The 26,676-nt window shown below is 47.3% G+C and overlaps 1 protein-coding gene and 1 non-coding gene across 8 annotated transcripts; both read right to left on the bottom strand.

The window, feature by feature from the left end:
- Positions 1 to 560: 560 nt before the first annotated feature.
- Positions 561 to 26,676, bottom strand: MAGEH1 (MAGE family member H1). Of its 7 annotated transcripts, XR_014075784.1 has the most exons (6): positions 25,917 to 26,676; positions 21,363 to 21,516; positions 20,995 to 21,124; positions 6,299 to 6,454; positions 912 to 2,736; positions 561 to 776 (listed from the first exon to the last, which is right to left on the bottom strand). XR_014075784.1 is itself a non-coding variant. In XM_081565511.1 (3 exons), exons 1-2 carry the CDS (start codon positions 26,460 to 26,462, stop codon positions 21,398 to 21,400), a joined length of 753 nt encoding a protein of 250 aa, XP_081421637.1. In that variant the 5' UTR covers positions 26,463 to 26,676; the 3' UTR covers positions 19,668 to 21,124; positions 21,363 to 21,397. The 7 variants fall into 7 exon arrangements, 2 of the variants coding, with proteins under 2 accessions (XP_081421637.1, XP_081421638.1); XR_014075781.1 differs by having other exon boundaries at positions 561 to 2,736; positions 25,829 to 26,676; XR_014075782.1 differs by lacking the exon at positions 6,299 to 6,454 and having other exon boundaries at positions 561 to 2,736; positions 25,829 to 26,676.
- Positions 3,186 to 3,258, bottom strand: TRNAR-ACG (transfer RNA arginine (anticodon ACG)). Its single transcript has one exon. It is a non-coding gene; the product is annotated as a tRNA-Arg (tRNA).

The following is a 26,676-nucleotide window of genomic DNA, read 5'->3' as shown; positions in this document are numbered from 1 at the left end:
TTGCAATTTGAAAAAAGATTTTATTTTAACCAGTTTTCTCTGCAGTCTAAAGAATATCATGGCCATTCAGTGTCAAAAATGTCATCTCTCTTTTTTGTAGTCATAGTTTCATAGCTAAAAATTAAACCAGGAAATGTTCTAATTGGCTCTGATGACAGGGGTAGCCAGACTGTTCAGATGTTGTCCCAGCAGGGATTGTCTCTCTGGGGAGCTGAGGTCTTCTCTTGAAGTAAAGAAAGCCTGTCCTTTAACCTCTATTTTCTCCCAGGCTCTTACGCAGTATCGCCTCACCTGTTTTATAGCCTGATCTTCCATAAGCACTCCATCTTGAATTCTCCCCCAATTTCCACTGCCTCGCAATTGATCTAAAGAGGTGGGGATCTGCCTGGCTTGGTTATGGGCCACCAAAATCAAATGGGAACCCTCAGCTAGTCCCTGCACTATTCCCAAGTTAAAAGGAGAATTTACTCCATAGTTCTCAACAGCTTGCTTAAGTTCCTTTAGTATTTTGAAGGGAATCTCGTAAGGCGAGTGCAGAGAAAAAGAGAGCAAGCCGGGCAGTCAGGCAAGAAAAGGGAAATTTATTAGAGGGAACAGAGGGGATGACTGGCCCTTAAGGAGAGCCAGCATCCTCCCTTTCTGGGGTATCTTTCTTATACCCCACCAATGAAAAGTTCTCTGAAGGGATGGTTCGTTTTTAGCCTGTAGTTGAGTCCTGTGGTCACATAGCCGGAGGTCTGGAATCTAGTGGTCTTGCAGCTTTGAGAAGATAGGCGCTAGTAAGAAGACAGAATGTTATTTGGGCAATTTGGTCAGTCTCAAGGATCACTGTGATTTTATTCTTTGTTTGCAAGGTCAACATAATGAGTCGTCTTAACAATGAGACCCCATGTGAGCCCTATCATTCCAACCTTTTTGATTTAGGATAAGGGCTGAAGGTCAATCTTCTGTAACTGCTTCCCGTGGGACAAGGGCACTGTGGGGGTAAGAAGAAAAGTCTGGAACGTGGGTCGAGGGGATTTGTGTGGGGTCGAAGATTTTGATAATCTGAGTGAGTTAGAGGTAGCTCGTGGATAGTTCGGTTGGTGAAGGCTTGTAAGGGTCCCGAAGAAATTTTGAAAAAAGACGCATGAAACATGGGCCAAAAGTTAGAATGAGGGTACGTAGAACGAGAGGGCCTGGAAAAGATAGGACCCAGGGCATCCAATTCCAATTGCTTAACCAGTTTTCCCATGAATTACTGAGGTGTTGACGTAGTCTCGAGGCCCTGTTTGTCAGATTTCTTGCTGCTTCCTTTACAACGCCCGATTTATTGGTGTAGAAGCAGCAGGCTTCCTCCAAAAATAGGGATAGGCCTCCTTTTTCTGCTGTGAGGAGGTCTAATCCTCTTCTGTTTTGGAGGACCACGGCTGCCAGGGAATCTAGCTGGTTTTGGATAGTGATAAGGCTGTTAGCTATTTCTTCTAGGCTGCCAGTGAGGTCTTTAGAAAGGCTTTGATGGTAATTTAAAGAGGTTGTGAGTCCTGCAGTCCCTGTCCCAATCCCAGCCACTATTCCTAAACTGATTAACAGAGGAATGAATTGAATTGCCTGTCTGGGTCGGTTATGAGTTAGTGGGATAGGAAGGGTCTGATCGTTAGGAGCAGTACAAATATCTGAGGCCAGATACCTGGGGGCAGACATATCTGGGGCCAGGTATGGGGGAATAGTTCCTAGTTGAGGGTAAGAATTGCTCATAGAGTTTTGTCTGGAAAAACAGAAAGGAGCCTGTTGTAGACGAACGTCAGAGGTGGTGCGTCCTCCTATAGCTGGTCTTTTATGAGTAGAAGTGAGATCTGTAAGGAGGGAGGTCAGTATCTTGTCGGGATTGTGAATTTGATTAACTGAATATAAATAATGCATGATAAAAAGAGAGATTCTCCTCTATATGTGTGATAAAGAGAAGTGTTTATGTGAGTCCATTTATCTGTGGAAATGGGGAGTGCCGATCCTCCAGGCGAGGGGATGGATAAGCAAATCCAACAATCACTGGCCAAGGTCAGGTTTGAGGTATTGAGTAAATGATGGGTCAAATTTAGAGTTCCGAATAGGTAGGCGAGTTTGGGGGCAGGATGAGTTATAGGCAGGATATTAATGTGAAGTTTGGACTGTAAAAGAAGAGGGAGTAAGAGTAAAATCACGATGTGACGTCTCATGTCTAAGGGGAGAAAATGATAAAAATAAGAATCCAGATGTAGAAATCAGTCTGGGTTGGTGTGAACTCTATGAAATCTCCCTGGAGTCAAAGATTGGTTATAAAGTCAAGGAGTGAAGGGAGATCAATAACAGTGTTGTTTCCAGGAAAGGTAAGGGCTTGTGTTACTGTGTGAAGGAAAGTAGATAATGAATTCATCTAGATGATCACAGTAAGAGGAGGGCCACGCCCCCCAAAACAAGAACTATGGAGAAGTAGGTAAAACAGAGGGAAAGCTTTTGAATGATAGTCCACTCAGGGGGAGACACAGAGTAAAGTCCTATTGTGAATAGGGTAAGTAGGGGAAATCCCAGTCCAATTAGTAACCAATACATCTGTTTTTGTTTTACTTATCAATATTTGTTTTTGGCTGTTCTGTTTCTTCAGGAATTCAATCCAGTCGAAGCCTGGAGGGTCCCAGAACAGTGCTGGTGTAGCGAGGAGCGTCTGAGTGGGGAATGTTTCTTGGCAGAGATGAAGAGTCTCCTCAGGCCCGCTTTAATCTAGAGACATGAAACCAAGAGGAATGACCTGCTAGTTTAGCATCTGTTGTTATGGTTAGAATGACCTCAAACGGACCAGTCCACTGAGGCTGGAGATCCTTATGGTGTAAGGTTTTAAGCAGGACTCGATCCCCAGGTTATGAGTGTTAAGTCAGCTGAATTCGTTTGATGAGGCTTCGGGAGAGAGAGCGATCTGTATGTTCTCTCATGAGGTGTCTAATAAGGTTAAGGGTGGGAAGATAATCTCCCAGCAAGGGGCTGGCAGTAGGGAACTGACCCAAGAGCAAAGGGCGTCCATACGTGAGTTCAAAGGTGAAAGTGAAGTGAAGTCGCTCAGTCGCGTCCGACTCTTTGCGACCCCGTGGACTGTAGCCTACTAGGCTCCTCCGTCCGTGGGATTTTCGAGGCAAGAATGCTGGAGTGGGTTGCCATTTCCTTCTCCAGGGGATCTTCCCGGCCCAGGGATCGAACCCAGGTCTCCTGCATCGTAGGCAGACGCTTTACCGTCTGAGCCACCGGGGAAATGTTCAAAAGGACTGAGGAAAGACGGGGCCCCTGGAGTAGCCCTAATGTGAGCCAAAGCCATGGGAAGGAGTTCGGTCCACGGCCTTTGCAGTTCTAGAGAGAGTTTGGTTAGGTGTGTTTTGAGAATACAGTTTGCCTTTTCTACTTTTCCCAAGGATTGGGGTCTGTATGGAATATGTAGTTTCCAGGTTATGCCAAGGGATGGGCTACCTGTTAAGTGATTTGGGAGATAAAAGCTGGCCCATTGTCCATTATCGGATTGGAGAGAGAGTGGGAGGGCAAAGCGAGGGATGATTTCTCCTGTGAGAAACTGTGTTACCTCTGAGGCAATTTCTGATCTCATAGGGAAAGCCTCAATCCACCCTGAAAAAGTGTCTACTAGAGTGAGCATGAGTTTTATTTTTCGTGTTGGAGGCATGTGAGTGAAGTCAATTTGCCAGTACTCTCATGGGATATGTCCTCGAGCCTGACGTGTTGGGAATGAGGGGATAGGCTTTAGGGCTCCCTGCGGTGAGACTGAGGAGCAGATAATGCAAGAGTGAGTGGTTTGTTGTAGGAGGGAAAGAAGGTTAGGATAGGTGATATGAGGTCTTAAGAGATGATAAAGAGGTTTAGTGCCTACGTGTAGGGCTTAATGAATGTCTGTAAGAATCTGTGTGGCCTGAGATTGGGGAAGGACATGGTGGCCCTGTTTTTGTAACCAGTCTCCTTGTGGTTGTGCTCCCTCTTGTAGCAATCGTGTTTTTTCTTTGGGGAGGTAAAGCGGCTTTATGTTGGGGATTACTATAAGTTGTTGAGCTGGTGATCAGAGCGAGGCTTGTTTTGCTTCTGTCTGCGGCATCATTGCCCCGTGAAATGGGGTCTGAGGCCACCTGGTGACCTCGGCAATGTATGATGTCTACTTCAATTGGCATGTTAGCCGCTTTTAAAAGTTGGAGTATAAGTGGGGCATTAGTTATGGGAGAGCCTTTAGTAGATAGGAGCCCTCGTTCCTTCCAAATGGCAGCATGTGAGTGGACGATGTGAAAAGTATATTTAGAATCAGTGTATATGTTTGCTCTCTTGTTAGCTGCGAGGGTAAGGGCTCTAGTTAGTGCAATAAGGTCTGCCTTTTGGGAAGAGGTTCCCGAGGGGCGAGGTTGGGATTCAATAATTTCAGTGTCAGAGACAATTGCATATCCAGCTACGTTTTTTCCTTCTGATGTCATGGAGGAGCCGCCATCAATATACCAAGTAAAGTCAGGATTATTTAAAGGGGTTGAGGAAATGTGGGAGAAATGGGGCATCAGGTCTTCTAATGCCTCTTTGCAAGTATGGATGGGGGGCTCAGAAGAATTAGGGATAAGGGTGGCAGGGTTGAGAGTAGGACAGCATTCAAAGAAGAACTCGGGAGATTTGAGAAGGGTGACATGAATTAGTTGGATGCGTGAAGGAGATAGAAGGGTCATGGATTTGTGAGAAAGTAAGTCCTTAAAGTCGTGTGGTGAACAAATGACAGTGGGTGCTCCAAAAGTAAGTTTTTTACTTTCCTAAGCGAGGAGTACAGCTGCTGCCAGAGCACGTAGGCAGGCTGGCAACCCTTAAATTGTGGTGTCTAATTGCTTTGATGGATAAGCGACAGGGGTGAAGGAGGGGCCCTGATTTTGTCCCAAAACTCCTAGGGCAATTTTGTGTCTCTCAGTGATGTAGAGTACAAAGGGGCGAGAAAGGTCAGGAAGTGTTAGAGCTGGGGCTGAGAGAATGGCTTGCTTAAGGGTGTTAAAGGCTGAACAGATATTTGATTTTAGCTCTAGGGGTTCTGAAAGATCTCCTGGGGTGGCTTGATATAGGGGTTGCACCAAGAGAGCAAAATTAGGAATCCAGAGGCATGGATATCCAGCTAACCCCAAGAAGGACAGGATCTCTGTTTTTGATGTAGGGTGTGGTCGGGTGGGTATAAAGGACTTTCTCCCAGTAGTAATATACCCTTTTGTTGGTGTTAAAAGGACTCTGAGATAGGTGACTCTAGGAAGAGAGAGCTGAACTTTGGTGGGAGATACTTGTTAGCCTCGATCAGCTAGAAAATTGAGTTGTTTAGCGTGCTGTTGAGAGTGTGTAAGCGAAGGACTACACAAAGAAGGAGATCATCCACATATTGGAGGACAGTACTCAGAGTAAGGTCAAGAGAGGTTAGGTCTGATGCTAGAGCTTGGCCAGAGACATGAGGGCTATCACGAAAGCCTTGTGGGAGGACTGTCCATGTCAGCTCTTGGGAGTGATGGTTGTCTGGATCAGTCCAGGTAAAGGCAAAGGGGTCTTGAGAGTCTGGGTGTAAAGGATAGCAAAGAAGGCGTTTTTGAGGTCTGGAACAGTGAAGTGGGTAGTGGAAGAGGGAATGAGAGAGAGAAGAGTATAGGGATTTGGAACTACTGGGTGTATGGGGATAACAGCCGCATCGATAAGTCTCAGGTCCTGGACCAGGCGATAGGAGCCATTTGGGTTTTTGACAGGTAGGATAGGGGTGTTATAGGAGAGTGAGTTGGGCACAAGAGGCCCTGACATAGGAGTTTAGTGACGATAGGCTTTAACCCTTGTTGATGTTTTTGGGAGATGGGGTATTGTGGTTGACTGGGAAATTTAGAGGGGTCTTTGAGATGGATATGAATTGGAGCATGGTGAGAGGCAACAAATGGGTTCTCTGTATCCCAAACTATGGGGTTTATGGATGAGGAGGGCAATGGGGTGGGGGAAGAGGAGGTGGGGTTGAGGAGCAGTAGCCAGGCTAGATCAGAGGGTGGGCTTGGGATAGTAATAGAGGCTTTGAATTTTGAGAGAAGGTCTCTCCCAAGGATAGGAGTGGGGCATTTGGGGAGTATGAGAAAAGAATGGGAGAATGGGGTATTTTGAAGTGTGCAAGGCAGAGGCTCGGTTATTCGTGGTGTAGATATTAAACCGTCAACCCCCATAACAGAGACCCGAGAGACCTTGGTTTTTCCAGAGTAGGCAGGAATAGCAGAGTAAGTAGCCCCCGTGTACATGAGAAAGGAGATCGGCTTACCTGCCACTGTAAGAGTTACCCCAGTCTCCGTAGAGGTGATGAGAGTGGGGGCCTGGGGCCCCACCTTCAGTCTTCAGCGGCAGGTCCAAGGAGGCTGGGCAGAGCTGGGTCAGAGGACTCCTGCTCAGGACCAGGAGGGGATGTCCGTCCGGATCCCTAGAGGGGGATTTGGGCAGTCGACCTTCCAATGTCCCTTTATGCCACAGGTGGAACATGGACCTGGAGGGGGCCTTGACTTTAAGCATGAGCGGGCCCAGTGGCCTTCTTTGCTGCATTTGAAGCAGGGCCCAGGAGGCTTCCTTTCTTTGTTGGTTGATGGAGGCTTGGAGCCAGGTAAGGCAGTGGCTAAAAGGTGGTATTTGGCCTGATCTCGTTGGGCCTTCTCTAGCTTTGCCTCTTCTTCCCGATTATTGAAAATCTTAAAGGCTATGTGTAAAAGGTCTCATTGAGGGGTTTGAGGGTCTTCTTCTGCCTTTTTTGGTTTCTTTCAGATATCTGGGGATGACTGGGAGATAAAATTGGTGTTAAAGACAATGGTGCCCTCTGCTGAAGCGGGGTCTAATTTTGTCTAATTTTGTAGGGCTTCCGTTAACCTGGCTAGAAATTGTGCCGGGTTTTCGTCTAGTCTTTGAGTTATTTCCCAGAGCTCATCGAAGTTGACAGCTTTATGCCCTGCCTTTTGAAGGCAAGCAACCATATGATTATGGGCTGCTTGTCCAGGTCTCTCTGCCTGATAATCCCAGCTGGGATCACGTGGGGGGACAGCCATTGCCCCTAGGGGCTTAGTGTTCTCTGTCCTGTGTATCTCATCAGCATGCATCTGAGAGGCTTGCCATACTCGAGTGGAGGAAAGTATGATGTAAATATCATGCCAGGTTAAGTCATAAGACTGGGTAAGGTGCTTGAATTCTTTTAGATAATTATCAGGGTCTGAGGAGAAGGAGCCAAGATGCTTTTCAGCCTGAGACAGATCGGTGAGGGAGAATGGGACATGAACCCGAATAATGCCTTCTGCTCCAGCTACTGCCCATAAAGGGAGGAGTGGAGCAGGGAAAGGAGCAGGGTCCTGCGGTGAAGTTTCCTGTTTTAAAGTTGTTGGGGACTGGGTACGGGGAGGGGATCTAGGGAGGCCGGGGTAAAGCCTTGGGACCCTCGGGGTAGAGGGTGGGTCTGAGGTCTCAGATCTTGCCTCTGGCACAGGCAGGGGAGAGGGGTTGGGAGCTGCGCGGTGGCAGTGGCCTGCACTTGAGAAGCGGGGGGGGGGGGGGGGGGGGGGACGTAAGGTGGAGGTTGTGGAACTGGATCTGGAGCGGCTGCAATGGGATTGGGAGCGATAGGGGGTGGGCTGTGCTCGGAAGGGTCAAAGGAAGAAGAAGAAAAGTCTGAGCAGGGATCAGGAGACATTGTATTAGGAGGATGTGGCCCAGAGGGGGCTAAGAGTATTTGAGAAGTAGAACAGGATTCACAGAGGGAGGGTCGAGAGCGAAGAGCGAAGAAAGCCTGAACATAAGGGATTTCTAACCACTTGCCCTTTAGGCAGCAGAAGTTACTGCGGTCCCGTAGAGTATTATAATTGAGAGTTCCGTTTTCTGGCCATCATGACCTATTATCAAGTCTGTATTGTGGCCAGACAGTGTTAGAATAGTAAATAAGTCTTTTTGGCCTTATCTCCCCTTGGAAGCTCAAGTCTTTTAGGTTTCAGAGAAGGCATCCTAGAGGAGTAGATTTTGAGGGCTGGGATTGAGAATTTCCCATTGCGGCCGAATAGGGAGGTTAGATAAGGGCGAGAGACAGTGAGGAGAAAGGTCCGAGAGAAAAGGCATCCCCGGTCTCAGGTCTTTCTCAGAGAGTAATAATAGTCTGCTTTGAAATGGGGGTCCCCTATTTCAAAGTCAGACGGGGCACAAGGCCGAGGGCCCGAGGGCTGTGGGGACGTGGGGATCTTCCTGCCTAGCGCTAGGACTTGGAAACTAGGAGAGAGAGAGAGAGAAAGAGAGAGAGAGAGAGAGAGAGGATCCGAGGGAATGGGATTTCACTCACCCTTGTAACCAATGGATAAAATGTGGGCCAGTGTGTGGATGTCAGTCCAGCAAGGCAAGTGGAGAGTCCCGTCCCGGAGCTCGCCTCAGTTTCTCAGCAAGATCCAAGGGAGGGGACCACTGGAGGTGGGCTCGTGAGAGGAGCCCACCCAGTTGCGGTGGATCTTCCCTCCCAGGTTTCAGCACCAGAATGTAAGGGGAGTGCAGAGAAAAAGAGAGCAAGCCGGGCAGTCAGGCAAGAAAAGGGAAATTTACTAGAGGGGAAAAGAGAGGGTGACTGGCCCTTGAGGAGAACCAGCGTCCTCCCTTTCTGACGGGGTCTTTCTTATACCCCGCCAATGAAAAATTCTCTGAAGGGATGGTTAATTTTTAGCCTGTAGTTGAGTCCTGTGGTCACATAGCCGGAGGTCTGAAATCTGGTGGTCTCACAGCTTTGAGAAGATAGGGTGCCAGTGAGAAAACAGAATGTCATTTGGGCAATTTGGTCAGTCTCAAGGATCACTGTGATTTTATTCTTTGTCTGCGAGGTCAACATAATGAGCCATCTTAACAGTGAGACCCCATGTAGGCCCTAGCAAATCTGTTTGTGTACAGCCTCATACACCCCATTAGGATTATTAGGATCTGCCCCAGGAGCTATCTGTTCATGTATTGTCACTGGAAATGTCATAGTCATAGCCTCCAAGTCACCCTCCTGTCCAGCCCGCCAAATACCTTTCTGGAGGGGTGACAGAACTGATGTCTCTCATAAGGAAGGAAAAGCTTGAGCCCCTCCAGTGGTTAAGACAGGAGGGAGAGGAAGAGGAGGCAGAGGAAATTCGTCTTTCCTAAACAAAGACGCACTTTAAGAGCCTCCTGCATTTTTTTGCTCTACCCCCTCGGGCTCTGCATAGTCAGGTCCTCCCTTTGATGGGGTTTCACATTCATCTTCACTCCCTTCTGAGTTTCCCGGGTCTAAAACGGATTTTATCAGTGCCCAAGTTGACCAGATAGATACAGGCAAAGAAGTTTCTCTAATTCACTATCTACCTTCTCCCATGTTCCTAAATCTCAAGTACCAAGAGAAGGGAACCATGAGCAACGTTTCTCAACGGTTTGTAAAAGCTCCAATAGGTGGCCCTCACTTATATTTGTTCCCCTCGCTTTTAAAAGCTGCCTTAAGAGGCATATATATGGCCGGTATTGTTCCGAGCTTTCTGAATCTCCCATGCTTAACCCCGGTTTCAGTGCCTGAGAGAGTGTTACTTACCGCAAAGGGGGATTTTCAGAGGCCTCACTCCACTCTACCTCAGGACCCTGTGCCAATATTTCAACTTCAGCTTCGCTCTCTCAGCGGTCCTTCACTTTCAAGCCCACTTTGGGCACCACTTGCTGAGACCAGCACAGCAGGTAGGGATCGAAAGTGGTTAACACACAGTTTGGGAAAAAGGAACTAGAGACAGAATTAAAGTTTTAAAAATGGGACCAGGGGACTCAAGATTTCTTGGATCAAGAGCCCTGTTCCTTGGAGCCACATCACTTTTATTTAGTGTCTCAGCACACAGAAAGTATCTGTTGTGCTACGATAAAATCAGCCTCCTGTGTCCCTGGTCACGTCTCCCATTTTACTGATTACTTTGAGCTATCTTTGTTATTTTCTTGTACAAGGGATATCACCCAGCTGCAGGTCAGAGACCCGCAGACACTTTGGGAAAACATCTTGGTGTGTGAACAAGCAGCGTTCTGAACTTGCGCTGACCTGGCGTTCCAAGGTCCACACTGTGCTTTTCCTTAGCTTAGCAGGGCGTGAGGATCCCAGCTAATCAACCCGATGTACTTTTGTTTCGATTATGCTGTATTGCTATATTTTGCTTTTATTCTTTTCCCATGGTGTTTTTCTCACGGCTTAGCCAGAGAAACAGGCGGCTGATTATTAACCCCTGCAGAAAGACAAGCTTTTTTCCCCTCCTTGGTGGGAATGTGACCAGCTTCCTAGTACACTCTCTTATCTATTCTTATATTTAGCAATGATAAGAATAATAATATCTGCTCAGCTCCCCCTCACCCCACACTTTACAGAGCAGTTGCACACGCTGCACCTCATTTACTGTACCTCATTTTGTTGAGTAGGTGTTATCTTTGTTACACCCATATTACAGTGGATGCAGTTGATGATGTTGAGACTCAAAGAAATGAAAGGCTTTGTGCACAGTTACACAGCTCAGTGAAAGTGAGGAAGCCAATCCTTCTGATTCCAAACCCCATTCTTCTCCCGTGGGTGGAAGTAGTACAAGCAGCCCCAACCCATAAGGATTGAGAAATTGGATGATCATAAACTGGAGTGCACAGGGCAAAGTGTGTGTGTGTGTGTGTGTGTGTGTGTGTGTGTGTATGTGTATGTGTTTTCACCGGAAGAGAGTGTTTATCAAGGGATGAAAGACAATTGCCTTAGTGCAATTAGTGATGTTTCTGTAGCCCTGTGGGTTGCTACCCACAGCCAAGCAATTAGCACCAAATCTGATGGCCTGCTGGTTGACTCTCATGTCCTCCACCACAATGTCTGACCCACCTGAGGCTTACTCTCGCTGTCCCGAGATCTCAGTGGCAGCAAGGTGCACACTCTTAATCACGTGGGACAGGAAAACATAGCCATTTCCTACCTATATCCTTATTAAGAGATGAACACCCTCTACAGAGCTGGGGTGGGGTTGGGCATAGATACGGAGAAGGAGCTCAGCCGGCAAAGCCAGTCCAGACTTCACTTCTCTGCCTTAAGAGAGAAACGACAGCACAGCAGCTGGCTTTGCATCCACCATTTGGTGTCCAAAAGCCACAAACATGACTTTTGGCTGGTGATTCGTCTTTACAGTACACAATGGTGGTACAGTGGAACGGGAAAGTTACCTGGCGTGGTAAAAACGATGCATCCCACCAGTTCTCCCATGGCTTTCTCATCTCCACTTTGGTGCCAACTGCACTTGTGGAACTGTGTCCAGCCCGCACGTGGCAGCACAGAAGCTGATGTGGATAGACTGTGGGCTACATTGACGAAAACTCTAGCACAGAGGTCTAATTGGGGTCCTGCCCAAGGTACAGCTTCTTCCACTCTCCTGGCATGTCCACTTCCGGCAATTCTCTTAAAACTGATAATTCAGAGGCATTTTTTTTTTCTGCCTCAGAATTAGAAGAGAAGGTTCTGATTGGAAGCCTGGCTGAAGAGTTTTTGGCATCATGGTTTTCCTGGTGCTTGGGACCTGGTGCTAGCGTCTGGCCCGCATGGCCTCACTCCCAGCTGCTGGAGTTCTGTACCTTGCCCTGTGAGATTCTTCCGAGAGATGGCAGTGGGCTTTGAGGGTATCAGCCACGTGGTGAGGAGAAGGAGGAGCCATTTCTCCTCTACAGGCAGTATGAGCTAGATGACCAGGGCCCTGTTTTGAGGCCCTCTGCTGTTGATGATCTTCAGAAGTTTTCACACAATGTATTTCTTAGCTATATGAAGCACAAGCTGGGGTCAAGATTGCCAGGAGAACTGTCAATAACCTCAGATAGGCAGATGACATCACCCTTATGGCAGAAAGCGAAGAGGAACTAAAGAGCTGCTTGACAAAAGTGAAAGAAGAGACTGAAAAAGCTGCCTTAAAACTCAACGTTCAAAAAACTAAGATCATGGCATCCAGTCCCATCACTTCATGGCAAATGGATGGGGAAACAATGGAAACAGTGACAGACTTTATTATTTGGGGCTCCAAAATCACTGCAGATGGTGACTGCAGCCATGAAATTAAAAGACACTTGCTCCTTGGAAGAAAAGCCATGACCAACCTAGACAGCATATTTAAAAGCAGAGACATTGCTTTGCTGACAAAGGTCCGTCTCGTCAAAGCTATGGTTTTTCCAGTAGACATGTATGTATGCAAGAGTTGGACCATAAAGAAAGCTTAGCACCGCAAAACTGATGATTTTGAACCGTGATGTTGGAGAAGACTCTTGAGAGACCCTTGGACTGCAAGGAGATCAAACCAGTCAGTCATAAAGAAAATCAACCCTGAATATCCATTGGAAGGACTGACGGCAAAGCTGAAGCTCCAATCCTTTGGCCACCTGATGCAAAGGGCCAACTCATTAGAAAAGACCCTGATGCTGGGAACGATTGAAGGCAGGAGGAGAAGGGGATGACAGAGGATGAGATGGTTGGATAGCATCAAGACTTGATGGACATGAGTTTGAGCAAGCTCTGGGCGTGGTGATGGACAGGGAAGCCTGGCGTGCTGCAGTCCACGAGAATCTAACACATAGATTCTCATAGATTCTCAGGCTACTGTAACAAGTTACCGCAAACAGTTGGTGAGAACATCAGGAATATGCTTATCCTCACATTTCTGGAGGCTAGAAGCCTGAAGCAAGGTATTGGCAGGGCCAAACTCCCTCTGAAGGCTCCAGGGCAGGGTCCTTCCTTGCCTCTTTCTACCCTCTGGTAGTTGCAGCAATCCTTGGTGTTCCTTGGCTAGTGGACATTTCACAGATGAGAATATAGTGTATAGAATTTGTAGCGACAGTTCTATAAATGTTTGAAAGTGGAAATCACAATAAAATATCTGGCCATAAGTGGAAAAAAATAAGACAAAATACTATATATATAGTCTTCCTACGGTCACTAAGCTTGTTGAAAAAACATTGACATTTTCAATGGTTTTGCTTCTTTACTGCCAACTATAGAAAAAAAGTAAAGGCTAAATAATGAGGACACCTTGTCCATTTATGGACCACCAGTTACGGGTGAGGCACCAACGTAGGATCTGGGGATCCACCCCGTCTTGTCAAAGCTAGGGTTTTCCAGTAGTCATATATGGATGTGAGAGTTGGACCATAAGGAAAGCTGAGTGCCAAAGAATTGATGCTTTTGAACTGTGGTGTTGGAGAAGACTCTTGAGAGTCCCTTGGACTGCAAGGAGATCAAACCAGTCAATCGTAAAGGAAATCAACCCTGAATATTCATTGGAAAGACTGATGCTGAAGCTGAAGCTCCAATACTTTGGCCACCGGATGTGAAGATCTGACTCATCGGAAAAGACCCTGATGCCGGGAAAGATGGAAGGCAGGAGGAGAAGGGGATGACAGAGGATGAGATGGCTGGATGGCATCACCGACTCGATGGACATGAGTTTGAGCAAGCTCTGGGAGTTGGTGATGGACAGGGAAGCCTGGCATGCTGCAGTCCACGGGGTCACAAAAAGTTGGACACGACTGACCGACTGAACTAACTGATTTCTTTCTTAGTTATAGATCCCAAGCCTCATACCAAAGGTCAGCATGCCTCAGTCCATGACTGAGGTTTTCTCAGGGACTCAGTCTGATTTTATGGAGCTAGAGGGAGGAAGGGGGGGTGCGGGTGATCCCTTGGGGGTTCTGAGGAAAACTTCACTGTGTTGGGAGCTCGGGGTCACGGGGTAAGATTGGCCAGCCTTCCCTCATCACTCTTCTTTTTCTTCCCAGACAACTATCTTTTGCATTGCCTGATGATCTCCCATTCCCTGATCTGACATATGGGTTGTTTGTACTCCTTCAGCACTCCTTGCACAGCGCACTCTGTCTTCTTTTAGGGGGCGGAATTCTTGAGATGAATATTTGAAGAGAACAGCAGATATACCTGCTTTCTGCTCACAGCTACGTTCCTAGAGGGTCATGCCAGAGGGAAGGGCAGCCTCACAGCAGGGAGAGGAAGGAAGCAGGGAAAAGGGAACAGAAGGAGCTGAGAAACAGGCTACCATGTCTCTGGCCTTTGAAGCTATCCAGGCTGGGTATCAGGAACTGGATTCTTCTGTGCCCCAGCGCTCCAGAGAGGGTGTAAGTGCCACCTCCTCATGGTAATGGATGCTCAGGGCCTGGAAAAGTGTCTCCCACCCTCAGCTTTCCCACCTTAACATTTTTGTGGGTGATGATGATGATAATGATGATGATGATGATGATGTGTGTGTGTGTGTGTAAGACAGAGAGCGAGAGGATGTTTGTGTGCATAAATGTGTTTGTAGCGTGAAAGAACATATGCCTGTGTGTGTGACTGAAGATCAGATGGTTGGATGGCATCATCGACTCAAAGGACGTGAGTTCGAGCAAACTCCGGGAGATAGTGAAGGACTTGGAAGTGCTGAAGCCCATGGGGTTGCAAAGTGTCGGACACGACTGAGCGACTGAAACAGCAACAGTGTGTGTGCTTGTGCGTGTTTGAGAGATAAAAAGAGAGACACACACAGAGAGAAAGACACACACACACACTCGCGTGCATGCTAAGTCACTTCAGTTGTGTCTGACTCTGTGGGACCTTATAGACTGTAGCCTGCCAGACTCCTCTGTCCATGGGGATTCTCCAGGCAAGAATACTGGAGTGGGTTGCCATGCCCTCCTCCAGGGGATCTTCCCCACCCACACAGAAACTGAAAGCCTGTTAGATCATTAGCTTCACATCTGTGTACTCTAGGCCTGGGGAGACTGAAGAACCAGACTTAGAAATGCATCTTTAACCTTTCTTCTTTGTCAAAGTTTGGGTACTTTTGGTATATATAACTTGCTTCTGCTTCGTGTGTGTGTGTGTGTGCGCATGCGCGCGTGCGCCCACATATGTGTGTGTTTGTCTTACTGAGTATACTTTCTTTTGGTAATGTGTGTTAGTTGCTAGGTATCTGCACATGTGTACATTTCTGGGTGTCATATCCCCCTGCCCAGAGATTTTCTCTCTCCCTGTGTGGATATATACATGCGAGGGAGGGAGATTGGGACTACAAGTTGCCTATGTATTTTTAGATAAACTTGTGGGCATTGAAGTGTATGCAGTTTGCTTCTGGACTGTACATATGGTGATTGGGCCATGTGTACCAGTGTGTACACCTGGGTGTGTGTTTGCCTGCCTGAGAATGTAAGCACACTCTCAGACGTGATGATTTGGTTGACGTCCCATCTAGGAGAGTGTGGACACATGTGAGGCCGCTGGCTGTGGGTATGGGGGTATGTGTGTGCACTTTTCAGGCGTGGTTGATGTCCTTATCTATGACTTGGGAGGCAAGGTGGAGTTGTCACCTGCTGAAAGGAAGAAATATTTACTTGATCAATTTTGGGGCTCAGAACATGCCTGTCAGAACCTGGTCAACGAGCAGAGGATGTGACCTGGGGCTGCTGAAACAGAAAGAGATAGCCGAAAGGTCGGGAGGGCCAGAGGAACATATAGAAATAGGAGTAGTCAGAGAGGCTACCAGTACTAGGAGCACAGAGCAATCGTGTCAGGAGCAAACTTGAGGGTACTAGAACAGCCCATGGTATGCTGGCTTCTGTGAGCTGCCTTGGGGAATGAGGTGAGAGGGACAGCCCAGGTGAAATATCATTCATGGGCAGTAGACAACAGGAAGATGTTCTGAAGCCAAGGTACAGAGGAGCATGGTGGGAGAGTGGGCCCTAACAGAGAGCAGAGAAGGAAACAGTTTCTGAGGAAAAGGAGAACGCCCCACCCCCATCCCCCTCCCCGCCTACCTCCAAAAGGCTGGGCTCTTCTGCCACCTTCCACTCACCTCAACCTGAGGGTCAAACCTTCATGGACTAGCCTAAGCCAAGCCCTGGAGTCTGTGTGACTGAGAGGTTCACCAGCCAATGGTGATATGTGTATCAACTTTGATGATCAGCCTTGGGACAAAGAGCAGTTCTATCTATCTAATGTTTGTACGGTCTTATTTTACTTATTGTTTTGTCTTTCCTTTTGCTCCTTAGTACAAGGCAAGGCAAAAGGAGGCAAATAATAACTCTGTCCCATATGACCTGAGAAGCGAGGTGATTCCTCCACAACAAGGGTGGGGAGACCAGAGTTCAGAAATGGCCAGCTCCTCTGAACTGCCCTGGGTGCACAGTGAGGGGCAGCTGTGATCAATGTCCTCCCCCGAACTAGGCAGCTCTTCTTCAGTAATGCTGAATATGTATATTCATGAGAATACAAGTCGTGTGTGTGTGTGTGCATGCGCACGTGCACGCGTGTGCACACGCATGCTGAAAACTGCCCAGATGAGGGTTTTAGAGCTTGCAACTGCCTGGCGCATTGTTTCAGAGACTGGGGACTTGTTTGCTGATGACCTTGCTTGATTGGCAGGAGGGAGATGAGGGGGACTGGTATTCTGAGAGGGGAAGTGTGGGTTTGGTAGAGTTGGTTCAGAGTCCACATTCACGTGCAGGGCTGGGGCTCAGGACACGTCATGCATCCCCACTCAGAATGCAGCTTGGCCCTGGCACCTGGGTCCTGGCAACTGGGTGAACTGCTTGAGGAAAATCTCAAGGATCATCATCTTACTTGGAGGCTTCTATGAAGCTCTCTCAGTGAACTTCAAGATTGCTCATTGGAGACTATAGTGAACAGATAGGTCTTGATAGCATCTTGCATCACCCTTTCAAGACTTCCAACACAACACCTGTGGGAATCTTCGCCATGGTGGCTGATGAGGTCACTAGTGATAACAGTGGGGGCTCTGCGTCACAGTAGTCATTTGTATCAATACACAGAAAACTTCATGTTTATAAATAAAACTTCATGTTTATACAAATGTGCATGTGTGTGTAACGTTAAGAATGTACACCTATATATAGCTGTTATTATAATTTTTATCATATTCACTATCATTATCAGCTTCCTGACTAATGCACTGAAAGGATACTCACAAATGTTAGCACAGGCAACGTCTGGATGGTAGAACTGAGGCTCAATATTTCCCCAAAGCTTCATACTCTTACGGCTTGCAGAAATGTGTGCAATGAGCATAAAGCTTTCCCACAATCATAAAATACAAAAGGCTACAAAGTAAGTTTGATCCTTCCTTGACCATCAAGGCCCATCAGAAGTCTTGACCACTGCGTTGTCTTCATTTTGAACTCCTGGGCTGCTTCTTGTGCACACTACACTCGTGACACTTCCATAAGCAATCGAATCCTTTGATTTTTTTTCTTCTTTTTACTTGCAGCTTCTTGTTATTTAATCTCTCTCATGGCAAGAACTGTATTTTTATTAATAATAATTCCTTTGCAGTAGAAACCACTGATTGAATGTCTCTGATGGGCCGGGCACTGTGCCAGAGCAGAAAGGATGAAACCGCAGCCGTGGACATTTGCTGCTTCGCCAAAGTGTGTTAATGATTTGCAGTAAGTATGTAATTTGACCGTACATGTTTAGAAAGTTCTATAGCATATGGTGAGAGTCTCTTTGATGTTTAAAATAAGTGGGGTTTGGTTTTTTGTGTGTCTTGGCCATTTTCCTTCTTTCTATTAATTCATTGTCCTTGTGTTATACAAACGTATTGATCCGAGAATTACTGACTTGGGAAAAGACAAATACTCATCCTGCATCACAGATAGTTTGAGAAGCAGCGGTCTGGGGACTTTGTGAAGATCAGCTGATTTATTTTCCACAGCATGTCTATGAAGCAGGAGGCATTATGCCTGGTATGGTGATGTACGTGGAGGCGGACACAAGTTAGATGACTTCAGCTAGGTCCCCAAGCTATTGTGTGAGACACCACAGGTTTGGGACCAGCATGTTTTCACTCAACTTGCATAGTTTATCTCAACTGCTGCTGCTCCATTGGTGCCTGACACTTATTTATCTTATCCGGACTTCAGAAGTACCGATCACACAATCCTGGCAGCTACCCTCCACCTTATAGCATCTTATGGACAATGCTGCTTCTGGACCAGCTCCACGTCAGCCTTTATTACAGTCGTTGCAGCAGGCCTGGGAGCATCTTGGAGGAGCTAGCCTCTGCAAAGAGGGACATAGTTTCAAGCATGTAAACTAAAGCACTGTTTGAAGGGAAAACAGAGTAGAAGGATACTAAATATCCATTTGCAGAAGAGCAGGCGCCTAAAGGCCTTGATCGCCTTTTCTGGGTCAGGGCTACTGGAGAGGGTAGAAAGTGGGTCTGTGCCTTAGAGGAGTACCTCAATAAAATAAGCCTCCCTCCGCATCTGTGTCCCCTGTGGCCCCAGTGCCCTCTCTTCTTCCATTGTTCCTTTCTTCTCATGGAATCTGAGCTCATTCTCACAGGCTCAGATTAGCCTTAAGAATATTCTCTTCCTGGGATAGGCCTGGACCGTGTGACCTGAGACCCAGTCCTGTGAAAGCTTTATCTAGCCTCAGGTTTACCCTGCAGATGGGGCTCCACCTCACAGAGAAGCTCATTCCCAGGGGCCATATCATATGGGATCTTTTGCCAGACAGATTTTGTAGGGAGTGGACATCAGAATGAAGCTGACTGGAGGAAGCCCCATGGAAAACAAAGAAACCGTGAGCCTGCACACGTGTGTGTGCGTGCATGCGTGCGTCCGTCCGTGTGTGTGTGTGTGTGTGTGTGTGTGTCTGTCTGCTTTCCAAGAGTCTAAAGTATAGTGTCCCAAATGGCACAGTGGACAGAGTATGATCAGAGTTGTTAATGTCCCCAGGAAGTTACTGTCCTGGCTTGGACTGACAACAGCTTTCAGGTCGTAAGGATGCACTAAGAGTCAAGGAGAGGGCAGCTCTGAGGTTCTGGGATGTCTGTTCCACTTGGGGCTGGACCAGCCTTCAGAGGAGGGGTCTGTTTTAAGCAAGTCAAGATCACAGGGCTTCTGCCACTCAGCCTCAGACTTGGAACAGAACTCCATTGCTGAAGTAGCAGTGTCATACAAGAAACTAAGGCTGATGCTCTGACATATGTGGCTACTGTGTGGTCATTTGAAGCTGCGGTGGTTCACTGGGGGAGCTTGTTACCAGTGTAAGGGGCAGCAAGAGTAACTCCACACTGAGACTTGTCAGTAGGTCTGAGCCTATGGTTATAAGACTGTCTTGAGAGTCAGATTGTTTGGGCTCAAAACTTTACTCTTCCCATCATTTGCTAACTGCTCTTGGCCAGTCCACCTGACCAACTTACATAGCGCATCTCTAACTTGTAAAATGGGGATCACGATGTAACCTCCATTAGTGAATTGTTTGGAGTATTAGAAGTTATTGAGGTGCTCTGAAGTGCACCTAGCACATAATAGATGCTCAACACACATGGAGGTTCAACAAATAGGCGGGTACCTGACCTCAGCTAGAGGAGTTCAGGCAGGCCAGAAAGCCTTGCTGACCTCTACCCGACCCAGTAACGATATCATTCGCAACTCCTTGTGCGTGCTCTAGCCCTCCTCTTTAGGCAAGGGCCATGTAATCCCCTGCCTGTTCAAAGTTACTGTTCCAACAACCCTCTCTGCCTTCCCTGTGCTGTTGATTTCACTCCTCTCTGCAATGCTACTTCTTCCATCTGAAGTAAATCTTCTCATGACTCTCTCTTACTCCACCAGATGCTGCCCAATTTCTTTGTTCCCCTTTGCAGCAAAACTCCTTTCAAGACTTGTCTATACTCACTGACTCCCCCACCTTCCATTCTCTTAAGCCTGTCCAAAGCAGATTTTATCTTCCACTTCTCCCTGAAGCTGCCCTCATCAAGGTTACCAGGGACTTCTGAACTGCTAATTTCAATGGTCAATTTTCCTCTGATTTCACCTGGCATCAGCATTTTGAGCATAGCTGACCACCGGCTCTCCCTCGATACGCTTTGCTTCACATGGCTCCCAGGACGCTACACTCTCAGTGTGTAGTGCAGCTGGCCACTTCTCACTCACACTCCTCACTGGTGCCTCCTTGCCTCCTCTTCTCCCTGATCCCTTTATGCCACAGGTCTCTGTCCATGATCTTCTTCTCTTCTGTACATACTCTCACCCCTTAGCCAATCTCAAACAGTCTCATGGCTTTCTAATTCCATATATACAGCTTATACACAACCTTTCAGACACACTCCTGACCTCTGTGCAACTGAATTCTGTGCAACTTCCTACTCAACCCACATGAGTGTCAAAGAGACATCTTAATTCAATATGTCCAGAACTGAATTCTTGATATCCTCCCTCTCCTATAAAGCCTGTTCCAACTAGGGCATCCCTTGTATCAGTTGGCCACCACACCATTCTACTAGCTGCCTGGGCAAAAAACTCTCGAGTCAGCCTCAACTCCTCTCTGACACTTGGCATCTAAACCATCAGGAGTTCTGTTAGATTAGTCTCATAAAGTATCCAGAAAGTGAATGGTTCTCATCATGTCTACTGTTACAAGGATGATCCAAACCACCACCACCATCTCCAGTCTGACTTATAGCAATAGCTTCCTACCTGGTCTCTCTGCTCCCACCCTTGCCTGTTTTCTCTCTATTCTCAACATAGTAAGTAATCAAACTGATCCTTTCAGAAGGTGATTCAGATTGTGCTACTCCTCTGCTCAATCCCTTACTGCCTCCCGCCTCCTGTCCCCCTCACATTTCACTGCAAACAAGAGCCTAGTTCCTTACAATGGCCTACTAGGCCCTACATAATGTGCGATTTGGTTCATCTCTCTGACCTTATCTTCAATTCTTGCCCTTTATGCTCACTCCACACCAACCACACTGGCCTCTCCATCCTTCCTCCAAAATGCTAGGTGCTCCCAGGACCTGTGCTGACTGGTCCTTCTGCTTGAACAATACTTCTCCAAACCCTGGATTGCTCCAGAGTTATTCTTATACAGCTTTGGCTGAGCTGAGACTCTCTTTTGTGCAAGTGTCCTCACACAGATTTGCAAAGAAATTCCATTAGCTCTTTGATGCTTACCGGTTTCATGGCCTGCAAGGCCTAGAGTAACCTGGGAACCAGTCTCAGTACATCTTCATACAAATCATCTTTCTCCACTGCCTCCACGGCTCCAAAATCATTTCCTTCAGAAAGCTGGATTTCTATGCTTCTGCCAAATGAAAGAGACAAGAGGGGTCCTGACTGCTTCCCATCTCACGAGCGTGAATGTGAGCCCCGGCAGAATCTGCACCTGTCTTTCACCGTGACTGTGGTCTGCTGTGCACCTGACTGATGAGGCCAGGGCCACAACACTGGGCCCAAGGAGAATGTCCTCCAGAGACAGCCTGTTTTTTTGTTTTATTTTATTTTACTTATTTATTTATTTTTTTGCATGGGCAGATACTCACTGCTTGCTGTGTCTACTCCGGGCACTCTAGTCTGCTCAAGTTAAGAAGTCCTCCTGGTCTATTTTCCCTTTCAGGTTGGAAACAGCATCAGTGAGCAATGTTGCAGGCCAAGAAAGGATGCTGCTTGGTTGGTCCACTGTGTGACAGCCAGGACCTAGGATTCAAGGATTTATGGAGTGTTCAGTGTGGCGAAGGTTATGAGCAATGTGTTGTGCCAGGGAAGACACAATTGTTTTGGATGAAAATACTCATTCTACACATAGCAATGCCTCAAAGATACCTGGCAGTTGGGGCCACAACAAATGAGAATAAATGGGCGCTCCCAGCTACTCCCCAAATGGCTTCTTAAACTTACTTTCCTGTGCCTCCTCACTCTACTCCAGCATGATCCTTCTCACTTTTACCCTGGGTTGTGGTGAAGTCTGAAGACAAAAAGACTTCCCCAAGGCTGGGTGGAGCCCCAGGTGTCCTGGTGATGATTCAGTCTGTCTGCCATTTTCATGTAACAGTCTGGGCTTTAGACTGGGCCCATGCTGGGTCATCTACAGGGCAGTCACTGACCAACCAGGTGACCCTAGCAACTTGCTTCTGGGAACTGATCCCAAGTTTCTTCTTCCGTACACTTGTCCTAGTGGCACCTACCTTGCCAGACTGTTGCAAAAGTTAGAGACAATGTATGAAAACAGCAAAGTTCCTGGCACAATTTAGGCACTCAGGAAATGACAACTGCCCCTCTTGCCATGCATGGAGGACTTCTGGGCTCTTTACCCGTGAGTTCCCTAAACAGCTAGATTTTCCTAGGACCCAGAAATTCAATCCACTTCAGAGGCATCTTGGCAGCTGAAAGTGCAGCTTCTCCACTCACTTTGTGGAGACTCCACTGGGGTGGGGCAAGCTTAGGTTGCTGATTTATGAACACAAAGCAAGAGCTCCCAGCCTGTGTCCTATCTGGATACTACTGCTCAAAGCTGAAAGAATTCACATAACTGAAAGAATGAGTAGTCTCTTTTGCTCACCACCTTCCAGAGGCCCCTTTCCCTGCCTCTCCCTCAGCCCTGTCATTCATTTCACAGCCAACAGAAATCCTGCCCTTGTTCAGTGTTCACCTGAGCAAATGCAGATTAACTCTTTGCAGTACCAATGTAGTGTGTTGGGAGTGGGGAGGAGTGGGGGACTCACTAAACTTCCAGGCCAAGGCGGGGACTGAGCCTGGGCCATTTGTTGCTCCCTTACTGGGCTGGGGAAGGTCACCCATTCCTTGGCGCAGCCCCAGGGAGCCTCCTACCCTAGACCTTTCAGGATTTCAGCAATCATATCTCTTATAGTACAGCTTGTGGTGTACTCCCACTCTTTTCTCCCTTTATCCTGGGCACTGCTGGTTCCCTGACTGAATTCAGCATCTTGGCCCGTGCTTGCAAGCAGCCATTTTAGACAACTGGATGATTATTCCCACCAGGGCCAAAGAAAACCTGGACTCAGACAGGTTTTGGAAGGACACTATTTCTTTCCCTGAGTGAGCTGGCACTTCCTGCAAAACGGGGATGGTGCTGGTGTCACTGACCTGACAGAAATAATGTGTGGCAAGCCCCCAGTACAAAGGAGATGCTCAACAAATCTTTGCCCTGCAGGTTTTCCCACTTACTAGTTGACTAACCTGGAGCTGACTGACTTCTGAGTCCCTTCCTGTAAAAGGGGGAAGGTTTAAGTCAGCTTTGCCGCCCAAAGCATTTGAGGCTACAGTTGGGGTTACTGAGGACTGTCCCACTGAGTTCACGTGTTTCTTTTGAAGACAGTGACTTTGTGAGCACATTGGCAGGCAGAGAAGGACAGCAGGGTGGCCTATAGGGAAACACTCTGGATTTGCTGGGAGTGGAGAGGGGGTCTTGTCTAGCATCTCTCACTTGCCATCTCTGTGGTTCTAGACCGGAAAGTCAGTCAGCAATCTGAACCTCAGGTTTACACCTTGTCTACCTCTTGAGCCACTATGGACAAATATGGCCCCTCCAGGCCCCAAAACATGCCTTTTGATCTTCTGCAGCCCAAGTGCCTGTCACACTGCCTGAATCGTAGAGGTTCCCACTATGTTCTCGTTTGCTGAATGACTTTGGAGCTGCTGAGGGGTCATGCTTCTTACTTTTGTCTTTGCCGGGAGGCTGATGCCAGCAGTCTGTGGGTCCCTAGGCCTTTCCCAGAAAGTCATTTGCTAGCTTACCCTGGCCCCAGTGACTTTACCTTGCACACAGGTGGAAGCAGGGTAAGTCTGCCTGAGGCAAAGAAAGAAGAAGTGCCCTGGCCACTCTTTTGTGTGTGACAGCTGCTCCCTCTGAGACCCAGGAGGCTAGGTGAGGCACTCTTTCTTAGCGCTCCCTATTAGGGGACTTAGTTCTTACTGTGTTTAGCTCTCTGGGTAGTGTGGTTGTCCCTGGGGGTGGCCAGACCTTCTTATGCATGTAGCTGATTTGAATATGAGGGATGACTCCCACCTCTCCAGATGTGCTGCAGGGCAAGGCAGAGGTTTCAGAAGCCCCCAGTGATAGAATGGATGGGAAGAGCTTTGAACTCCTTAGCACACTGAGGAAAGAAAGTGTGAAAGCTCCGGAGGTGGAAAGAAACCTGATACCACAAGACTTCCTACACCATGGGCCACCATGCCAGGTAGCCCTCTGGACTTAATACACTGGCTCAAGGAGAGAATCAAAGTGCTAACTTTGCCCTACTGCTCCCCTCCTCTGCCAACACACACAAACACACACACACACACACACACACACACACACACACACACACACACACACACTTTTAAAACAACTTGTGCACCTTAACAAGACAGCTCCTCAGAGAGGTACCAGTTTACCTTTCAGAGAGCCCACAGATCGACTCTTTTCTTCGGTTTTTAGAAGCTCTGCTTTTAAGAAGCTTTTTTCTTTTAATTGTTTCAGGATTGTTATTATTATTAACCATTTTTTCCTCATTAAAATTAGTCATAACTCCCACTCTTTGGGAATCTAGCCCCTCCTCCTCTCTTCCCCATCTCATTCCTTTTTCTCCACTTTCCCCATGACATGACCCTAGTAAGAATCTGTGCTCATTTGCTCAGTCATATCTGAGTCTTTGCGACCCCATGGACTGTAGCCTGCCAGGCTCCTCTGTCCATGGGATTCTCTAGGCAAGAATACTGGAGTGGGTAGCCATTCCCTTCTCCAGGGGATCTTCTCCACCCATGGACTGAACCCAGGTCTCCTGCATTGCCAGCAGATTCTTTGTGGTCTGAGCCACTGGGGAAAGAATTTGTTTCTTCCCCAATGTTCATGCTGCCTTTAGTGCCTCAATATTTACTCCTTTCCTCATCTCCAATATTACTTTCAGACCTCAAGTTTTCACTAACCAAGAATTTTCTGACAGTCCCATCTTTTTAATTACTGTAGTACCATACAATGTCCTTTTGCCTGCAACCACCCCTTTCCCCTCTGCCCTCCTCTCAAACTGATTTAAATGCATTTTCTATTTCCACAGCACCCTGTGATGTGTCCTTGCCTTTGCCATTGCCCCTTCCCCCAAGCTGGGTTAAGTTTCAAAAAATACCTAATACACAGTCTTTTCATAGTATGCTCTAATGCCTCCTTCAGACTCCCCCAAACTTATTTAAGCATCTCTTGGATTTTCATATCACCCTATGATGCCCTCTTTCCTGTCCCACCCTCCAATATAGGTCACATAAACTTTTCTGCATTTTCATGGTACACCATGCTCACTCCCTATTACAGCGTTTACCACACTTTCAGTTTACATATTTGTCTCTCTCACATAATCTAGAACATTCTTTAGAACTGAGAGCCGCGCCTCATGAGTATCCCCAGAACCTACATTGGTGCCTCACCCATAACTCGTGGTCAATAAATGGACAAAGTGTCCTCATCACTAAGCTTTTATTTTTTTCTATATTCTGCAGTAACTATACAAAATCAAGATGGTTGTCTGTATTCTTTACACAACAGGAGACACAGAGGTTTCAGAAAGGTAGGACATAAAATAATTCTCTCATTCTTCTCTCACAATTTACTGGTTATATCATCACTTTTAAGAGCAGCCTATTTCAATGTAGAAAATGTGTGCCCGATCATAGAATATAATGGATAGGCTTCATTTTAAAACGTTAGCAAAACTGTTATACTAAATCTCAATGACAGGAAATAAAGGAAAATATGTTTTCTTCAATCATATTTTAAAACATTGTGATCTTAATCAACATTGTATTAAACTGAATAAAATTTACAATGTCTAAAGTAAACGTTCTGTTTTTCAAACAATTTTATGATCACAAGTACGAAATACAGTGCCCCCCTTCCCATTATATTCAACTCAGGACCCAAATGATCTACCTCTTGGGGAGTACCTTTGAAGCTCTTTCCAAACCCCCTCATGGGTGTGCAGCATATTTCCCTAAGGGGTAGAATAACCTCTCGCACCTGAATTGAGGATAGCCTCAACTTCTGCATCATCATCAGAATCCCAATCGTAATTACATGGCCAGTCCTTGGAGCATCGGTTACGCACCCTTGCCACAAAGTGCATGACTTTCAGCTTGCTTGATTCCACGTGTGCTCTAGGTCCCCAGAAGAACTCGTACTCCACGGGGCTGCTACGGGGCACCGGCTTATAAATCAGGTACCCTCTGCGCACAAACTCTTCTGTAACGACCTTCTTTGGATCTCCAAAGACGCTGTGCTGCTGGCCAGGCTGCATCCCCAACTTTCCTAGCACTTTCCAGACCAGGGCCTCCTTGGCGCTGTTGCCCATGATGAAGATGAGGGCTAATATAGACATCAGGAGACTTTTCTTGGTGCCTTGAAAGTTGCTCCGGGCTACCGAGGGCTTCTGCGCTTGAGCAGTGCTCAAGGATTTCTCAGGAGTAGTGGAGGTCTCCTCTGGAGTGCTTGGGTCGTCCTCTGGGCAGCTAAGATCGTCCTCCGGGGTGCTCGAGACTACAGAGATGGCCATCGGGGTCTCAGAGGTTTCTGAGGCCCGAATCTTACGACTGTTGCGGTTCTCCTCTGCGGCCCTTGCGTTACGGCGACGCCGGCTCTTTCGTCCCCGCGGCATGTCTTCTACTAAGGGCACGGAGTCTATAGCAATCCTAGAGTAAGATGCCTCCAGAAAGCAGCTATCTCTACTTTAAAGGGGGGCAGCCGCTAAAGCCACCAGCATCAGTAGTGTCTTTGTAACGACAAGCGAGAGGTTCTCAGCAAATAAGCTAACACCCACGTAAGCCGACTTGCTGGACAACCGCCCCCAGCGCTCGCCCCAGCAGCAAAGC

The sequence above is a fragment of the Giraffa tippelskirchi genome, chromosome X (genome assembly GCF_054371585.1).
Source record: "Giraffa tippelskirchi isolate mGirTip1 chromosome X, T2T-mGirTip1v1.2.pri, whole genome shotgun sequence".
NCBI lineage: Eukaryota > Metazoa > Chordata > Mammalia > Artiodactyla > Giraffidae > Giraffa > Giraffa tippelskirchi.
Note: the sequence above shows the minus strand (reverse complement) of the source record. Positions and strands in the feature narration are given on the sequence as shown.